This window comes from Lichenostomus cassidix, chromosome 2 (assembly GCF_008360975.1).
Source record: "Lichenostomus cassidix isolate B80296 chromosome 2, HeHo_3.0, whole genome shotgun sequence".
NCBI lineage: Eukaryota > Metazoa > Chordata > Aves > Passeriformes > Meliphagidae > Lichenostomus > Lichenostomus cassidix.
This window is the reverse complement of record NC_139482.1, coordinates 131,285,359-131,302,702: the sequence shown is the minus strand read 5'-3', so window position 1 is coordinate 131,302,702 and position 17,344 is coordinate 131,285,359. Positions and strand designations below refer to the sequence as shown.

The 17,344-nt window shown below is 43.2% G+C and overlaps 2 protein-coding genes across 7 annotated transcripts in view; one reads left to right on the top strand and one right to left on the bottom strand.

Moving 5' to 3' along the window:
- NCALD (neurocalcin delta) overlaps positions 1–10,311 on the top strand; it is a 59,138-nt gene extending 48,827 nt beyond the window's left edge. The window contains exon 4 of the mRNA XM_085053337.1: positions 72–10,311. Within this exon, the coding sequence (XP_084909463.1) occupies positions 72–169 (98 nt within the window). The 3' untranslated portion in view covers positions 170–10,311. The remainder of the gene's footprint in view (positions 1–71) is intronic.
- A 2,289-nt stretch (positions 10,312–12,600) lies between these two features.
- The window catches only part of GRHL2 (grainyhead like transcription factor 2), a 66,092-nt gene continuing 61,348 nt past the window's right edge, over positions 12,601–17,344 (bottom strand). For all 6 annotated transcript variants that reach the window (XM_085053330.1, XM_085053331.1, XM_085053332.1 and 3 more), the window contains one exon: positions 12,601–17,088. In XM_085053330.1, the coding sequence (XP_084909456.1) occupies positions 16,974–17,088 (115 nt within the window). In that variant the 3' untranslated portion in view covers positions 12,601–16,973. The remainder of the gene's footprint in view (positions 17,089–17,344) is intronic.

The following is a 17,344-nucleotide window of genomic DNA, read 5'->3' as shown; positions in this document are numbered from 1 at the left end:
TGCTCATCCAGAGGCTTGACAGGTGTGCTGCAACCTGCCACATGAGCTAAGCAAACGTGTTTTTTTTCTAGGAAAGCTCTCTCTGGAAGAGTTCATCCGAGGCGCCAAGAGTGATCCATCCATAGTCCGTCTCCTGCAGTGTGACCCCAGCAGTGCCGGGCAGTTCTGAACCTGTCCTTTGGAGGAATTATGTATCTGCTTTTTTTTTCTTGCCAAACAACATTCATGGTAGTGTTGCCTCTGTATGGCCAATTATGCCTTCATTTGTGGCATCTTGTAGCTTCTTTTGTTGTGGATTAATTATAAGAATGCTGAATTGCTCTTAACAATTTGTCCAGAGCACGGGCAGTACTGTTTTAAACAGGTATTGTGGTGTTATCATTGTTTTTAAAATTTTATTTTGTTTTGTTTGTTTGTTTGTTTTAATGTATTTGTTTTGGAAAGTATGTGTTGAGGAGGAGTAAACCAACAACAAACCCCTTGGCAGCAAGACACACTGACAGATTTTAGATTGCTGCTTTAGTTGTTAATTATTCACCTGCAGGACCTGAAAGTGTAGTAAGGCTGAACCAAAGGGGTTGTAACGAGTGGGGTAGGATTCACCTGGAACCTCCTCTCCTGTCCAGGAGGCACCAGTTAAGGTCAAAGACAGGATTGGGAAGAAGTATGAAAGTGCAAAACACGTGTGGGGTGTATCATCCACTCCTATGCCTCGTTGTTTCAATGCTGTGAACACTTTCCAGGTTGTGAAGGAGAAGGGACAAAATGAAGGTTGACATTTTTTTTACTAGGTTTACAGTGGTTGAAGTCACATGGCTTTATCTGAAAATTCAGCAATTTGCAATCCTAATCTCCAAATCCACAACTGACAATACCTCTTGCTGTTTGGGATCAGCAAAGGCAGACACAGATATGAAAAACTGGGTCTTGACAATGAATTTAAGGGAGATACATGTTGAATGTGAAATTTTCAGGTTAGTAATAAAGCAGTTGCTACTAAGGAGAGTGGGCATTCATGTGAGAAACTCATGGACACCTGCAAGCAGCTCCAGCTAAGGCACATCTGCTGTTCTGAATGCTCTTGCATAGCAGGAAGTTTTGGGGGTGTTTTTGTCTCTCTCCATGTAGCTAACAGAGTTTTTGGGCCTGCTCTTAGGGGAAGGCTGTCATCAAAACTTGTTTTAAACATAAAATTGTAGCATTTATATTTCATTTATTTTAGTAAATTTCAAAAAAATCTGTACTGAAATGAGGAAATGGTACGCTTTATGATATATTTATATATATAAAAATTAAAACAAAAAAAGATCAGCTCTTGAGAGAAATGTTGAATGTTTATCTTTTCGCCTAGATGCAGGAGTTCTGAAATTTGCTGCTGCAAAATTTTATCCTTTGGTCAAAGTTGCTGTATGCAAAACTAGTACACACATGTGGGATTTCTTAGGGACTTTACAAGTGCTGTTGCGACAGAAAAGCTGGAAAAGCTTTGGCGACAGGAGGCATTATGCTGACTAAATTGGCATTAATCAGTGATTAGCTGAAGTCTGCTTTGTGATCCTGTTGGAGAGGTACCCATGCAGGCAGCGCACGGGACTGGGAATTCATGAGCTCGTTAGAGTAACCTTTGTCTGACAGGCAAAGTTGGCATTTTGTCAAGTGACCTTGTAGTTGCTAATCCCCAGTAGCCTTAATTTAAAATAAACCAAGTAAAATAAGTCTGCTTTGCAGATGATGATTAGCTAAGTACTAATTAGAAGTTGCGAATAAGTAGTTAAGTATAAATAATTTTCTGTGGAACACTAGCTAGCATGTACAATAACTGACAGACACAATAATCTACCTAATTTTTCCATACCATTTGCTTTGCCAGGTGCGAAGTGCAAAGCATGTTAAGAGAAAATAAAAGTAAATTGAAAATAACATTGTGAATCAGTTGTACTAAAATTATTATGAGTGGCTAATGACACTCAATACATGTCTTCAAGCACACACCTTTGTCTCAAACGATCACAAAAACCCAATTGATGATATATTTCCATTACATTCATTAAAATACTGAGCCAAGATGAGTGTGGGAAAATAAGAAAGCAAAGAGGGCCCAGCCACAGACACAAACAGATTTTAGTACTCAGCACTTTCAGGTGTTATGAGCAACACGGGCAAGTTTTGCACCAATTCTTCTGGCTGATGAAAATGTTCCCTATCTTCTTCTTCCAAATCTTCATTAGACTCCATGTGCACAAATCTAACTCTTCAAAGGAGAGTCTGTGCCTACCTTCTTCAAGGTGATTTTCTGCTTTATCTGGAGAGGTTCTGGCCCTCTCTCCCATATCCATCATCTTATGGATTATGAAAGTCATGTTCTCTCTTGAGTGCTTTAGGGTTGTTTTTCAGCAGGAGAAGCCTGGCCAGACTGCTGGGGATTGCTGGAGGAAGGTCAGTGGGCATGCCCTGATTAACACCCTCCTCTGCCAGATGGGAATGACCAGTGCCACTGCTCCAGCCACGCCAGGGGTGCTCCATCACCACCCCTGTGTGGGCAGGACAAGGTGACGCCAGAGGATCCCTGCTGAACTTCCAACCTGCCAGCTCAGTGCAGGCATCCACATACAAAGCAGCCCAGACCTGTGGAAGCTGGCATTTACTGAAGGTGAACTCAGTTACCTTCTACAGTTCCATCTGCTTCTTAATGCTGTGAAAGCAGTTGCATTTGACTGAAGCTTTTAAAACATTGCCTTTTATTTAAGTGACTGCATGACACCTCTTTTTCATTTTACAAGATATTTCTGGCTCAGAACCTAATCTCTCAGTTTGATTTTGCTGAGTAGTTTTGGGGTGTTGGGGCCAGATTCACCTCCCATGTTACTCCCATACAATGCATATTTGAAAACAAAACCTGTGTTTTGACCCCAGGGCAGCAGAGATGTAGTGCTTCCCACAGTTCACAAAGTTTGGAATAATAAGAATTAGCTTAGAGCTGCAGAGGGCTCAGCTGCAGATAAGGGTATTGTATAAACATTTACAGAGTGAACCAAGGTTATTCTTTTACCTGACTGGCACTGATGATTAGTATTATTTTAAATTATTAACTATCCCTTTCTTTCTCTGCTTCTGCATGTACTTAAAGAGTGATTCATAGCTGGAGTTGTGACAGGAACATCTGCAGACCTCAGATCAGCAGGACAGCAGTGGTGTGCTGCGCCTCAGATTGAAATTTTCTGCTTTGCTGTCGTTTGCATTTGCAATCATAACTCTCTTCATAAAGCTTTTGAAGGCAAAGTGGTGTATCCTGTGTAAAACAGCACAGCAAGTCAGACACTTTTGAGTGATTCATTAACAATATCTTCCTACAGGAAGGATGGCAGGCAGCACATACTATTTCATATCGCTTCTCAATTTTGTAGATGCATTCTCCAGCTTTAGTTGCATGTGCAAGAGGCATCCTTCACTCATGTGCTGTCCAAAGGTATTAATGAGTACATCCCACATGTAGGCTGAACTCATGGAAAATGCCAGTGCCATTTATCTGATGTTCCCAGTCAGCTTGTTAAACTCTGGGCCAGAAGATGTGAAGTGAGGACTATGAGTCAGGAGTTTTGCAGTAGCCTCGCGTGATTTTAAGGTGCTTTGGGAGGGGAAAAGGAAATACAACTCTTGTAAAACCAATACAAATGTTTTTGTGAGCACTTAAGAGTTTGAGAGGGACAGAAGAAATACTTGTGTTTCAACATGATTTGAGGCTCTGTCAGTTCACAGCAGTGATGTTCTTAAGGCACCCAGAGCTACGTTGTTCCTTTGCTGTTCTTAGGAGCTTGTAGGATTTCTATCACATTGCTGGGGCTTTTTGTCCTTTGTTGTTCTGTGTTATAAGGCATGACCTCCACATTTTCTGCTGCTTAAAACAGTAAGCCAGAAGCGTGTAAATTCTGTAGCTGGATACCATTTGTGTGCAGAAATATTGCAAACCAGTGTAAAAAGTAGTCACACATGGCCAAGTCCCCATGGTTTGGACACTGGCCCTGGGGGATGAGCCCCAGGACTTTTCAGCTCTCTTCACTGATGGCAAAAGTGCAATAATATGGCTTTAGCTTAATTTTATTTCCCTGCAGACCAGGTTAAGTCGCATTACCTTGCATTTGCTGTGGGCAGAACCTTGTCTCAGCTGACTCATGGAAACTTGGTGAACTGTGGTAACTTGATGTTGAGCCCTAATCTGCAGACTAAGCTGAGATGAGAAGATGGCCTTGGCCATACATCTCAGTACATGTGAACCAGAGAACACGGTGACAGCTGGCAGGTGACTGGGGACATGTGGCACTGAGAAGGGAATCTCCTGCCTCAGAAAAAATGCCCTGAGCTGAGCTGCCTCCTTCTTTTAAAAGTCTCTCTTTTTTTAGCACCACCGGTGAAGATGCAACACCATAGCAATATAGTAGGTCAGGATCGAGGAGGCATCCTTCAGAAGAGTTTCTTTTTGCAGTTTAATGTACAAGTGCCAAGTGAAACAATAGGAGTGAAGGGCTGGACAAGTCTTCCTGAACACCCAGTACACCAGCACCTCCTTTCATGTTTCTCATGGTGCTTCCTCAGTTCCCTGGCATGATGGTCCTTGGGCTCAGGAGTTAGATGTTGGGTACCTGGTGCAGGACTGGTGGAGAATACTTCACCTGCCCTTTGCAGAAACATTTGGATGCCTTCTTTGCTCTGTGTCTTACTAAGTGAGATCTCATGTAGGAGCCTTACAGTGGGGGAAGTTGGTTCTCTTGCTATCGCGGGCAGAACTTGTGCTTAGAAATGCAGAGGAGCTTGGCAAGTGCCAGACAGCTGAGCAGTGCTCAGAGCTGCATGCAGAGTTTTCCACTGTTTGTGGGGTAGGCAGATAAGATAAGCAGCAGTGATATGTCAGACATGTGGTGTGATGGGCTCCAAGATATGGCTTGAGCAGAAATGGCACCTTCTATCTGAGAAGGTCTGTCTGCTGCATATTCTGTCAGAGGCGCTGAGAAAATACATTCTAAAATACATCCAGCCTGAACATGCATCTGCAGGAGTAGAATAACTCTGCTCTTCCTTACATACAAGCAGCAGAGCTGTTCACCATACCCCAGCAGACATTGAACAAACAGCTCCCAGGATGAGCATAAGGCTTTCCCTAAGTGCAGCTGAGGGCAAAACATTGCCTGTAGGACTTCATCCCTGGTCATGGTAGAAAAGAAGAAGGGAAAGCTCCATTGAATCTTACATACATCTTGCAGGTTGGAGAAGGTGGAAAGAACATCTGTGTTTTAAGCACATAGAAAAGCAGGGGTTGTAAATTGGCATGGAAATCAGTGACACTAGAAACCAGGACCACTGCTGAGGAGTGCAGAAGCCATTAGGTGCCTCTGGCCTTCAGAGCAGTAGAACCATCAGTTGTATGCACAGTCAATCTCCTTGCCCTTGCAGAAACTATCCCTGACTACTACGGGTATCTCAACAGCATTCCTTATTCCATCCTGGCGTTTGCTGCTGTTGTTTCCAAGTTATCCATACTGAGGATTTTCACAGGATAAGGTATAAAGCTTTTCAGATGTATTGTCCATATCTTAACAAGCTGGAAAGGTCAGATGCAAGGGGCTCCTTGCTCTGTACAGGTTTGATGTTCTCATTGTTTCCCACAGGTGTTACTTTAATGCATAGTTGGGATTAAGCTCTCACCTGTAAAATGCTGACTATTGCACAATAAGCAAAGCAAAAAAAGAGCTTGGGTTGTAGTGAACACTGTGAAAAGACTAGAGAAACGAAAAACTGTAAAAGACATCCCTGTCTTTAGCCCAGGGCCTGAATTTGCACAGTGAAACCCTCTTAGCAGTATCCAGCACAGAGCAGTTCCTCTGCACCAGCCCAGTCCATGGTACCACCTGTGCTGCTTCATCCTCATGTGGTGAGGCTGGGGACTCCGAGTCCTGCTACAGACATGGACATCTGAGATCATTAGTTGGGCTGAGGGCTTCCTAGATCTTGAGACACACAACAGCCACCCACCCTCTCCATAGTATTTGCTTATTGTGCACCTGAGATGTTTTACATCTTTCCCTCTTGCCCTGACCTTATACCAAAGATGTTCTCACCTTCCCAGGGCATGTGCTCAGGGTGTCCAGCTCTCTTAAGTCTTTGCAGCCACCTCCCAGTTGCCACCCCCAGCCTCTGTGTGAACAAATAACAAACACCAGCCCTTGACATGTGGAGGACCCAAGCTTAATGCACTTAAATGGAACAGCTTCTGATTTGGTTCCTAGTCTTTGGACCAGCTGTGTCCACCGCACTATATATTCCCTGTTATTAACTAATGGCAGTATTAAACATTTTAACGGCACACTGAACCTCTGAAACAACATGGTTTTCTTTATCATGTACATGTTTGTTGAGGCAGTGCAGACTGAACCTGACCAGTGCTCGCTCTCTGCTCCCATGGTTTACTCCACAGAGAGCTGATTTCTTCCAGGCTGGAGCAGCATCTTCCTATGCATCACCATTCAGTGTGCAGTGCCCCAGTCCAGGAGTGCCCAGATGCTGTGGACCAAGAGATAATTTTGGCATAGTAATATCAGGTGGAAACTCCTCCTGTTATCTGTCAATAACAGGTGTTGAGGGTTTGACCTCTGGTTTTCTCCTACCTGGGCACAGGGTTTTCAGCAATGTTCAGGGTTGGCCTTAGGTTTTCCCACCAAAGGGGATGACAGGATGATGGTGATTAGTAAACCCACCTGAGAAAATCCTCTTAGATTCTAAATTTAATTTGTGCTGCACAGTGGCTGCACTCAGAGGAAAGACTAATGGGTGCAATGTGGTTCTTTGGGGGAGAACTTGCAGTTCCTTGCCACCATCGCCTTTTTATTTCCTGTCATCTTATTCCTATTTCCAGGGCAATCAAATAGGGTTTTTATTAGTATCTGGAAGAAAAAGAAAAGTCAGGGTTTCAATCTGGTAAGGATGTAAGGAAGGTTTTTAAAGATATCATGCTCCATGTTAGTCATACTAATGCGCCACAAAATCATGTTTCTTTGGTATGATGTGTTTATTTTCTTATTCATGTTTTAGGTGTGTTTGTGATTTATTTCATTATTTTGGATCTTCTTAGATTCAGCCCTGCTGGTCCTTCAGCTCCTGTGCAGAAATCCCAATGATCCCAAGAGCAGAGGTGACTGAGCAATTACTAGCAAGGTGGGCTCACTGTGTCTGGTAAAAACAAAGAGTCTAATTACATTAGGGATTATTTTTGTCTGCACACTTTCTTCAAGGAGACAGATTGAGCTGCATTTCAATAGGTTTAGCTCGTCCACTTGCTCACTTCAATTCCATCCAAGCAGTCTTGCAGTTAAAATTTGTATATTCAGCATTATTTTGCTCTTGAAGTGACCAATATTGTCCTCTTCTGATAGAGGTACTTAATACCTTTTGATTTTTAAATATTGCCAAGTGAATGATGTGATGGATGCAAAAGTATTTACACCTTTGAGTGCTGGCTTTGGCTGTGATAGAGTTAATTTTCCTCACAGTAGCTAGAATGGGGGGAAGTTTTGGATTTGTGCTGGAAATAGCATTGATAACAGAGAGGTGTTTTCATTACTGCTGAGCAGTGTTTGCCTGGTGTCAGGGGCTTTTCTCCTTCTCACTTCACTCCATCAGCAAGGGAGCTTGGGATGCACAAGGAGATGGAATGAGACACAGCCAGGACAGCTGACCCCAACTGACCCCAGGGATACCCCAAACCATATGGTGTCATGCTCAGTATATAAAGAGGTGGGGGGAAGAAGGAGGAGGGGGGTGACATGTTCAGAATGGTGTTGTTTGTCTTCCCAAGTCACCATTACCTGTGATGGAGCCCTGTTTTCTGGGGATGGCTGAACACCTGCCTGCCCATGGGAATTGGTGAATGAATGCCTTGTTTGCTGTGCTTGTGCATGGAGCTTTGCCTTCCCTATTAAACTGTCTTCATCTCAACCCACAGGTTTTCTCACTTTCACCTTTCCAATTCTCTTCCCCATCCCACTAGAAGGGAGTGAATCAGTGGCTTTGTGGGACTTAGTTGCTGGCTAGGATTAAATCACAATAATTTGTTTAAATTTGGACAGATATTTTTGATGCTATAGAAACTAATAAATTGAGATAAACTATGGCTAAGAGCTGAATAGATGAAAGTGTCCAGTTCCTGTTTAAGTCCATGACCATTCCACAGCGAGAGCTTTCTCTGTTCCCTCAGGCTGTTGCCTCATTGCAGCGTAGAGATACCAAATTGAAATTTTAATGATCTATAATGGGCAGACTCAATGCAGCAGCATGGAGTTCAGCATATCCTGTGTCTTGGCAAAATTAGATACCTCTCTAGATGAATGCTTTGTAAGCAAATCTACATATCCTAAGGAAGACTTTTACCATTCAAAAAGGAGAGGGACAACTATGAATTAAATTAATTTGGTCCTCATATTTTTCTTATGGCTGTCTAGAATTGCAAGTGTCCTGTGTGTTGTTGCCTATAGCTATTGTGATGTGTTAATTTCCCCCCTGGTTCTGTTGTAAGCTCATCTGGTGGTATCCTGAGTCTCCAGCTAGTTCTCCGCCAGGCAGAGCTCATGAGGACATGTAGAGGGGAGCAGCTTTCAAGCACACCAGGGGCAGCTTTTGGGAATGTGGCCCTGTGGTGTTACATGCTTTGGAAGTCTGTACCTGCAGAGCAACATGGTAAACCTACCTGGTAAAATGTAAGTAGGTAATCAGGCCATGGAAGGAGACGGAGAATTTGGCAGAGGGTTGTGTATCTGTTTTGTGCCCCCAGCACGTGCACGGTTCCCCCAGCTATTAACTTCCAGTTAGGACCTTCCTTCAACTCTTAGTGTTAGAATAAAGTTTTCTTATGCTGGTAATGTATTTGTATTATGCAATGTACTCAGAAATCAGAAGATTATCTATGACTGTCCTCTCGAGAAGCTGTTCTCTTCTGTACATATGATATGCAGAATGTATGGGAGTCTTACCAGCGTTGGTTTGCATTTTTAAGACTGTACTAATTAATGTGTGATACTATTGTGTTTTTGTAGTGGCATCTTTGATGTAAGATGTAAAAACTATTTAATTTTTTTTTGTTATTGTTCGGCTTTTAGAGATAGCACCAAGGACTGCATGTTCACTAGAACCAGCCTTTGTCAAGGGCTGTCATAGCTGCACGCAGGCACCAGTGTTTCACCTGGCGCGTAGCACCTGCGTTCTTTTAACAGGGGTCAGTTTTGAGTGGAAACTAATTCTTCCTGAAAAGTCGTTTTCTCTTTCCCTCTCTCAGATTCAAGCTTCCCCCTCCCATGCTGTGTGCCAGCCCTGGCCCCAGGAGGTGACCTGGGAGGGATGTCTCCTGCCTGGGGCACCCTGCTGGCATCAGGCTCCCTTACCCCACCACTCACCCACCTGCATGCTCCTTGGAACCTGGTTTTCCTTGGAACTGCTGGCTGTGCCAGGACAAAAATGGTGGGCTCACATTGCAAGACCATTTGTGCAAGTGGCTTCAAAATGAATCAGCTAAAACTTGGGGGAATTAAGGAAGAGTCTGAGCAGCAATTTTAGGGTCAGAATCTTATTGGGGTGCTTAATATAGAAAGAACTTGGGATCAGTCCCTAAAAGACAGGACCATTTAGGGGGCTTAGGTCTACATTTCTTGTCAGGTTTGGAGAGTGAAGTGGGGCTTGGATCCAGCCTTTCAGGCAGGGTTGACTTACTAGATGGATTGATTCTGAGAGATGCTTCTCCAGATCGTGTCGTGGGCCAAAAGACAAGACATGTTGCAGCTTAGGAGTTATTTTTCTTTCAGGTTTTTTTTTTTTTTTTCTTTTTAATGGAGAAAGCAGTTCAAACTGCATCTGGCAAAATGACTGACTTCAAAAGCATGTTTTTCCTTGTTATATAGACACTCACAAAATTGTGTGGCTAAAAAGGCACATTTGTGATAGTTTCTTTTTGAGTGCCAAAATATATAAGCAGTATTGTTTGAAGGGAAATAAGAATTTTTTTACTGTATTGTTATTACTGTTGAACAAATATATTGTTTTTAAATGTTAGATTTTGAAGACTTTTGTATTGTAAATTGTTTTGTGACACGGTGCTTTTTCATACTGGAATTACTGATTGCACCTAAATATGAATTATTGCTTTCTTATATAAATATGTGACCTTGAACAATCTTGATGAAAACCAATGTATGGTGGATACCAACAGTTAAAAAAATTCACCTATTGAAATCCCCTAAATGTTCTTTCCTACTAATAAACATTCTGCTGCAGCTAGCTATGGTGTGCCATGTGCTTTACTCCCTTCACGGTGGAGCCTTAAAGCCTCACATAGCCCCATGGTCTTGTGCGAAAACCCCAGAGAAGCCTTTGCCTGCTGCCTTCACAGCTCCTGTCCCACTCACCACCATGGGCACAGAGTCAGCAGCCCTGAAAGCCAATTTGGAGGGCTTAGCCAGGGTTTAAGCTGGGCATGGGCTCTGTGCCAGCACATTGCAGCCTGAGCTCTCCACTGCTAACACAGTTTTCCTTCCAGCAGCAAAAGCCAGCAGCTGGGCAAGGAAAACATTCAGCTGGAAAGACTAGCTTAGCTGACTGACAGCAACTTTCCCTGCTATAGATAAATCCCTCTCCAGGTTTAGGGGACTTTTTTGTCCCCTACTGACTATCACACCACCAAGGGAGGACGATGTGGCGAGGGAGCATGGGCTGGCAGGGTGGTAGCAGTGGTTAGTTGCTCTGAGATGTGGCTGATGAGGCAGCAGCAGAGCTTGTCACAGCAGGGATGCCTCCCAGCCTCGGATAGGCTCTGGAGGGGGCTGACTGATGCTCCTCAAATTTTTAACCAGGTTAACCTTGGAGCTGGGATTAGCACAGAGTGCAAAAAGTACTTCAAATCCCACTGGAAGGCAACAGAAACCAGTGCCTATTTCCTCAGGATTAAAAAAAAAATTAAAGAAAAAAAGCCTATTTATGGAACTGCACGTTAATATGAGAATATGAGCCTGAGACAGGCTGGAGCCTGGATGAAGCAACAGGTACAGTATCCAGGTGTCTCCTGTGCTCAGTGCAACTTCAAACTGTCTTTATTACATGAGCTTCAATTGTGCCAGAGTCCCTGTGATGTGTGTGTTCCTCACACTCCCCTTAGGGCCATAACACGATTTAGCATAAAAAGGTGTGTAAGGAGGTGTTTGTACAGGAGTGCTAAAACCCTCCACTTACCACCCTTGCTGTCCCGTGCATCTCGCTGTGCAAAGCCCAAAGCTTCTGTCCCAGGCACTGGAGCACATGTTGCACTCCCACAATCTTGGACTGGACCTCCCACCGCCCCAGAGAGGAGGGAACTTGAGATCCTGTGGCTCATGGGCTTATGAGCTGTGGATCTGGCCTCATCTGGGAAATAGCATGGTTCAGAATCTATCACTGTTTTCTGCAGTACAAATTGAGCCAAGAAGTTAGGAAGATGCTGAAACCCACAACTTTTCTGCTCCAGTGATTCCCCTAGTTCCAGTCAGGAGCTAGAGGAGGGGTGTTTTGCTCCCTGCTCCTAGGATGGGATCAGTTTTTCTTAAAGACCTTTAATCAAGGTGGCCTGAGTCACCTCAGCCATGCCAGACAGTCCAACCCTTGAGCATGCAGAGAGTGCAGTGGTTCCCATCAGCCAACACACTTCTCCTCCATGGCCTTGCAGATGGAGCACTGCCAACCATGCAGCTTTAAAATATTTGCATTTTAAGAGCCACTCAGTAAAACTACTTGCCATAAAACATAATTAAACATCTATCACAGGCAGTGCCCAGGAAATGTGATTACCTTAAGAGCTCCATGGGAGCTGATCCTGGCTCTCACCCTGCACTGCTCATCCAGAGCACTGAACTCCTCCAACCTGCTGTAAGACAGGGCTGCCCTGCTACTGCCTGGGGAGTCTCCCTATGTTGAGGCAAATGCTTACCCAAGCAATTTCCCACCCACTTAGATGTTCTCACCTCCTGGATTCTTGTTTGAAAAGCCAAACTCAACTGGTGGAGAATAAAATGTTTGATGAAAATGTTTTACTGCAAGCTGTGTGGCCAGGTATGGTTCAGTGCTTTTGGAGCAGATGCAGTTAAGGATCTCTGCCCAGACGCCCAGGAGTCACAAAGATGTTAGTGCCAGTGCTTTCAGCCAGGTTCCCAGGACACTCCAACAAGTCACAGAATCAGCATAGTTTGGGTTGGAAGGGATTTCTGTAGTTCATCTGGTCCAACCCCCCTGCTCAAGTAGGGCAAGTGAGAGTTGATTGTCCAGGACTATGCCAAAGCAGCTTTTAAATATCTACAGGGAGAGAGACTCCACAACCTCTCTGGGCAACTTACTCCAGTGCTTACTCACACCCACAGTAAAAGGTGTTCCCTTTCAGAGGAAACCTCCTGTGTTTTAGTGTGTGTCCATTGCCTCTGGTCCTGTCACTGGGCAGCATTCAGAAGCACCTGACTTCATCCTCTCTGCACCCTCCCTTCAGGTGTATATACTGATACTATCTCTCCCGAAGAGATGTAGTAATTCACACCACAGCAACAGAAATATTATCTCATACATAGGAATATTTATTTTTTTCCTTCTTAAAAATGTACAAAAAATAAAATAACTGTATTTACAGCTTATCAAACCCCTCTCCCAGCTGGAATACTATTAAGTTACATGAGCTATATTCTTAATATAAAAGCACACTATTTATACATAAAAGTTTCCTTGTTTGCCAGAAAGACGGCTTGTCACAATCTTTGGCACAAACATTCTTGTTTGTATCTTGTCTCAATTAATAGGAAATGGAAGAACATATAAACATTTAATAAGCTTTACATTTTATAAGTCGTAAGATACTCCTTTCCAGTTCCATTTCAATCAATATACAGCATCTCTGACAGCTAGAGAGTTTAGATTTTACTAATTGTTTTAATTAATTTACATTTAAACAATTCATAGAATGAAAGAGAAAAATATATGAGAAAGACATTTGATCTCTGAATTCCATTGACCAAAAACTTTGTGAGAGAGGACACACAGGAAGAAAACATTCTTTTTTTCTGTCGTTTACACTCAGTGGTAGAAATCCTGCAAAATGTCTTGGTGGGGATATCACTGTTCATCCACAAAGCTTCACTCAAAGGATGCACTTTACTCTGGGGATATCAGCACCTCACTGTGAGAAAGAACTAAAATTTGAGAATTTGAATGGGGTTTCATAATAAAAGATCAAATGGACGGACAAAGTGCCGAATCTCCAGCATGAACCAAAATTAGAAGACTGTTCTCCTTTTGTATATCTCTATCAGAGTCTTTTAAAACACATCAGACACTGCACTGCTAGAACTCTTCATAAGGAAAATGCACTGAGCAGCAAACCACACTTCAGGCTGCACTAATTAAGATTCAAGACTGCTGTCTTGAAGAAGAAAGGGAAATGAGAATTTTGTTCCTTTAAATAAACAACCACAGCAGTGCCACAAAGAGACAAAAGAAGGCAAGGCAGATATTCCTGTCCCCTGCTGAACAGTAGCCAAATCTTACTTCCATTTAACTCATAATATTTGGAAGATCCATCATTAATCAGTATTTTTTATCAAACAAAAGCGACATGTATATTTTAAACACTATACATGTAAGCACTATGTATTCCTCAGGACATCTGAGTCAAGCAGGGCACAAGGTGGCCACTGCTTCAGAAGTTTGCATGATTCATACTGCCCCTTTCCCACCACTCTGATGGGCTTATTTTGACCAACAAAGTGAACCCTGAGAGCTTGTAGCTTGCCACAACCAGCGTCCAAGGTTCAGTGCTCCTCCAGCAGCTGATGCTGTAACTACAACTGAAAGGGTGCAGATTGGATACTCTTTCTAATGTCTTAGTGCTTGTGATGCACTTGCATCTGGAGCAGAGAAACAAAGCCCTCAGACCCCAGCAGGTAAATTAAGGGTGATCATCCTTACCTAGCTCTAGGTGTTATTTTAAAATACTCCTACCACCAATCTTGTCTTCCCACTAATCTTGTCTTCCCAGTAAATTCATTCAGACTGTAAGAAGGAACTAAGGGCAGGATTATCAGCTTTCTGCTATCAGGAATTCACAGACTTTAAGATGTATTTAGAATAGCTTCCAGTTAATATTGGAAGCAACTTTCCTTCTCTGGACAGTGACTGACTGAAAGCTCCTAAATAGACAATGGAAAGATAGCTCCTTAAGGCCCAGTATTCCTGGAGCATTGCACTTCTCACTGATCCTACACTGCTCCTCCTCACAGGATGCTGCAGCACTCAACAGATGCCAGCTCATGTCCACCAAATAGAAGACAAAAACATCCCATTAACCTGAGTGCTGGTGCTGCCAGGACAGTCTGCCCTTCTCTGTAATCCCTGAATTCCCACTGCCCTTTCTTAAAGCAGCACATCCAACCCAGGCCAGCCCCAGGCATTCCCTTGGACAGCAGCTTTGTTGGGGGCAGAACCAGGGCTCAACTCCTGCATACATTTACTCCTATGCTCCACCTGCAGCTTCTGCCCAGACATCTTGACCAACTGCAAGGTGCCAGCTGATACTCTGAGGATTCCAAACACTAACAGGAAAATAGAAGAATTAACAGTATTGCTCATCAGTCCTGTGTGCTGGTCCCAGTTCCTAATGCCACCTGTCCAAACTGTCCTCTTTTTTTCTTTAGGAAAAAAGTATCTGGAATAAGTCATAATAGACTTTTCATCTCAGTCTGAGCTAAGCAGAAACAAACTGAACCATCATAAATCTCTTGTAGTCCCAGGATGTCTGCTCTTGAGCAGGGTAGCAAGAGCATCTTTGCTGGAGTGCATTTTTATATAAAAAGTTAATTAAATTGCTACAGAACTCTGCATCAGAAGGGGAAAGTGTGCACAACAAAAGCAAAGGGCAGGAGAAGGACAGAATAGACACTTTGCATTACAGGGGTATGCGTATTCTGGGTATGTTAGCCCTGATGCTACCAGCCTGAACATTTCATAGGTTCTGCTTCCACAGAAACCTTGACAGATTTCTGTTAGAGGGAAAAATTTTAATGGGATGCTACTGCTAACGAAGTTAAGAAAGTGTGCAAGAGCTTGCAGGACAATTCATGCAGACATGGCCAAATCAGACTGGTCAGTAAGCCCAGCTACTTTACTTGAATTCAAACAGCTCCACACAGCTCAAAACACTACAGGGAGCCCTGCTAAACTAGCCAGTGCTTCTTTCTGCCATTAACCACCTAATAATAAAGGTTATGCGACTAAAGAAGAAAAGGTTTCAGAAGAAAAAAAATAAACTCTAAAGGCTGCATGTAGGAAAGAACACCCACACTTCTGTCTGTCACACAGGATCTATGTACAGTGCATAGAGAATAAAATGCAGCTGAAACTCATGGAATTGTATGCTGAGTGAGGAGCTCTTTGCAATAGCCAGAGGAGCTGGCATGGAGAGACAGAGAGGTGCTGGGTTTGGATGTCATAGGGACATTCAGCTCTTGAACCCCCTTCCTGGTATGATTTTCGCCTTCAGAACCTTATCTCTTCACAGAGTTCATAAAACAGGTGGAATTTCATGGAATAACCATGTAGTTCAACTTGGGTTCAAACGCAGCCCTTGAGAGAAAGACCTATCTGCACACCTCAGTTGCAGGATACTCAGTCTCCATTGGAAAAAATATTCCAGTTTTGATAAAATATTTACATCAAGCCCAGGCTTGTACATCACCCAAGTGTCCTAGGAATCACAACAGAATCATTCAATGGAGATACAATAGCAAGTACACTTAGGAGGAAGAGTTTGAAGTCCTGTTTCTTACAGTCTAGAGGACTGCTTTGATGCTCAGGCTGCTGCAGAAAGAAACTTTCTCACCACAAGCTTGAAAAAAGGTCACTTTAGGAGCCTCCACATCATCAAAGGAAGGAAACCAGGAAGGAGCCCCTTCCGTACCTCTAGGCAAACCACGCAGCAGACACATGGTGTCTCTTGGATTTTATTACAGCTGGATGGGAGACTCAGGTACCTACAGCTGGGACTTGGGCACCTAAGGTGGGCCTCACTGTGCCTGAACATCCAAGACCTGGTAGCAGAGTCTGCTCTAATATTTCAATATATAACTGTGTGAGCAAGGATGGACTATATAAGTACAGATTCAGTTATCAGCTTCTCAGTACACACTCCTTAACAGATTGCAGCAATTTAATCCTCTAGGAAAGATTCTACTAAACCCTAAACCAAACACATACAAAAACAGAGTGGCAGTAAACATGCCCACATACAGTAGTTAAAATATATTATTGCATATTATAAACATTATATACAAAGTTAAAATGGTTTCTTTACCATTTACTTACAAGTGACATTTGTAGCTGAATGCCTTACTTACAAGTCCTCATTGCTACATGCTGAGAACTACTGGAGGTATTTGGCAAGACTATACAGTATAGAGAGATATGGATCAGTCTGAGCAAGTGAACTGTCAGCCACTTTCCCCATTTTTAGCACTGCAACAGATTTTTAGCTATGATGGAGACAGCTACTGGTAAAGTGATTTATACCAGATTTCTGAAACTAGACCAGCATAGTTACTTAATACGTTTTAGAATGAGCTTATCCACACTGAAGTATGGATTAAAATGCTGCATTTCACATTTGCAGTGGCTCATGTGGTTACAAATCTGGGGGCTGGTAACTGCTTGTACACTGGAGAGTGGGTAACAATAAATAAGGGACCAGGTTAATGTGAGTGGCCTTGTGCTTGACAAACCCAAGTCTATATGCAGTGGGTGCACATGTGCAGATGGACAGTATTTTCAATGCAGCCTTGTAACAGTTTCTCTGATCAATGTCTGTCAAGTTCACAGGGAATCTTCTGCTTTCCAAGAAGGATGAAATGCTGTGGTTCCTTACAAAATGGCTCTGCCTGAGGCTAAATCTCTGTCAGTGTGATCTTGAAGCCTTCAACCATGCTCTCCATGTGCAGGATGAACGTGTCCTCATTGGAGTAGTGCTCAATAATGTTGTCATCCATGTTTACCAGGATACTGGTGACAAAGGCAGAAATGAATGATTTTATGTACCATGACACTGAAAGGGAAAGCTGTGCACTCTGGCACATATACTTATTTCTCTTCAATACAAAACCAGACTCCAGCACATGCCAGTACAGGGTCACTAGTGGGAATTATCATCAAGATCTGCCCTGTAGTCCCTCATAGTCTTTAGATTATAGGCTGCTCCTTGCCAGAGTAGTTGAGGTAAGAGACATGCCAGTGCTGGGAGGTTAACACACTTAGTCTG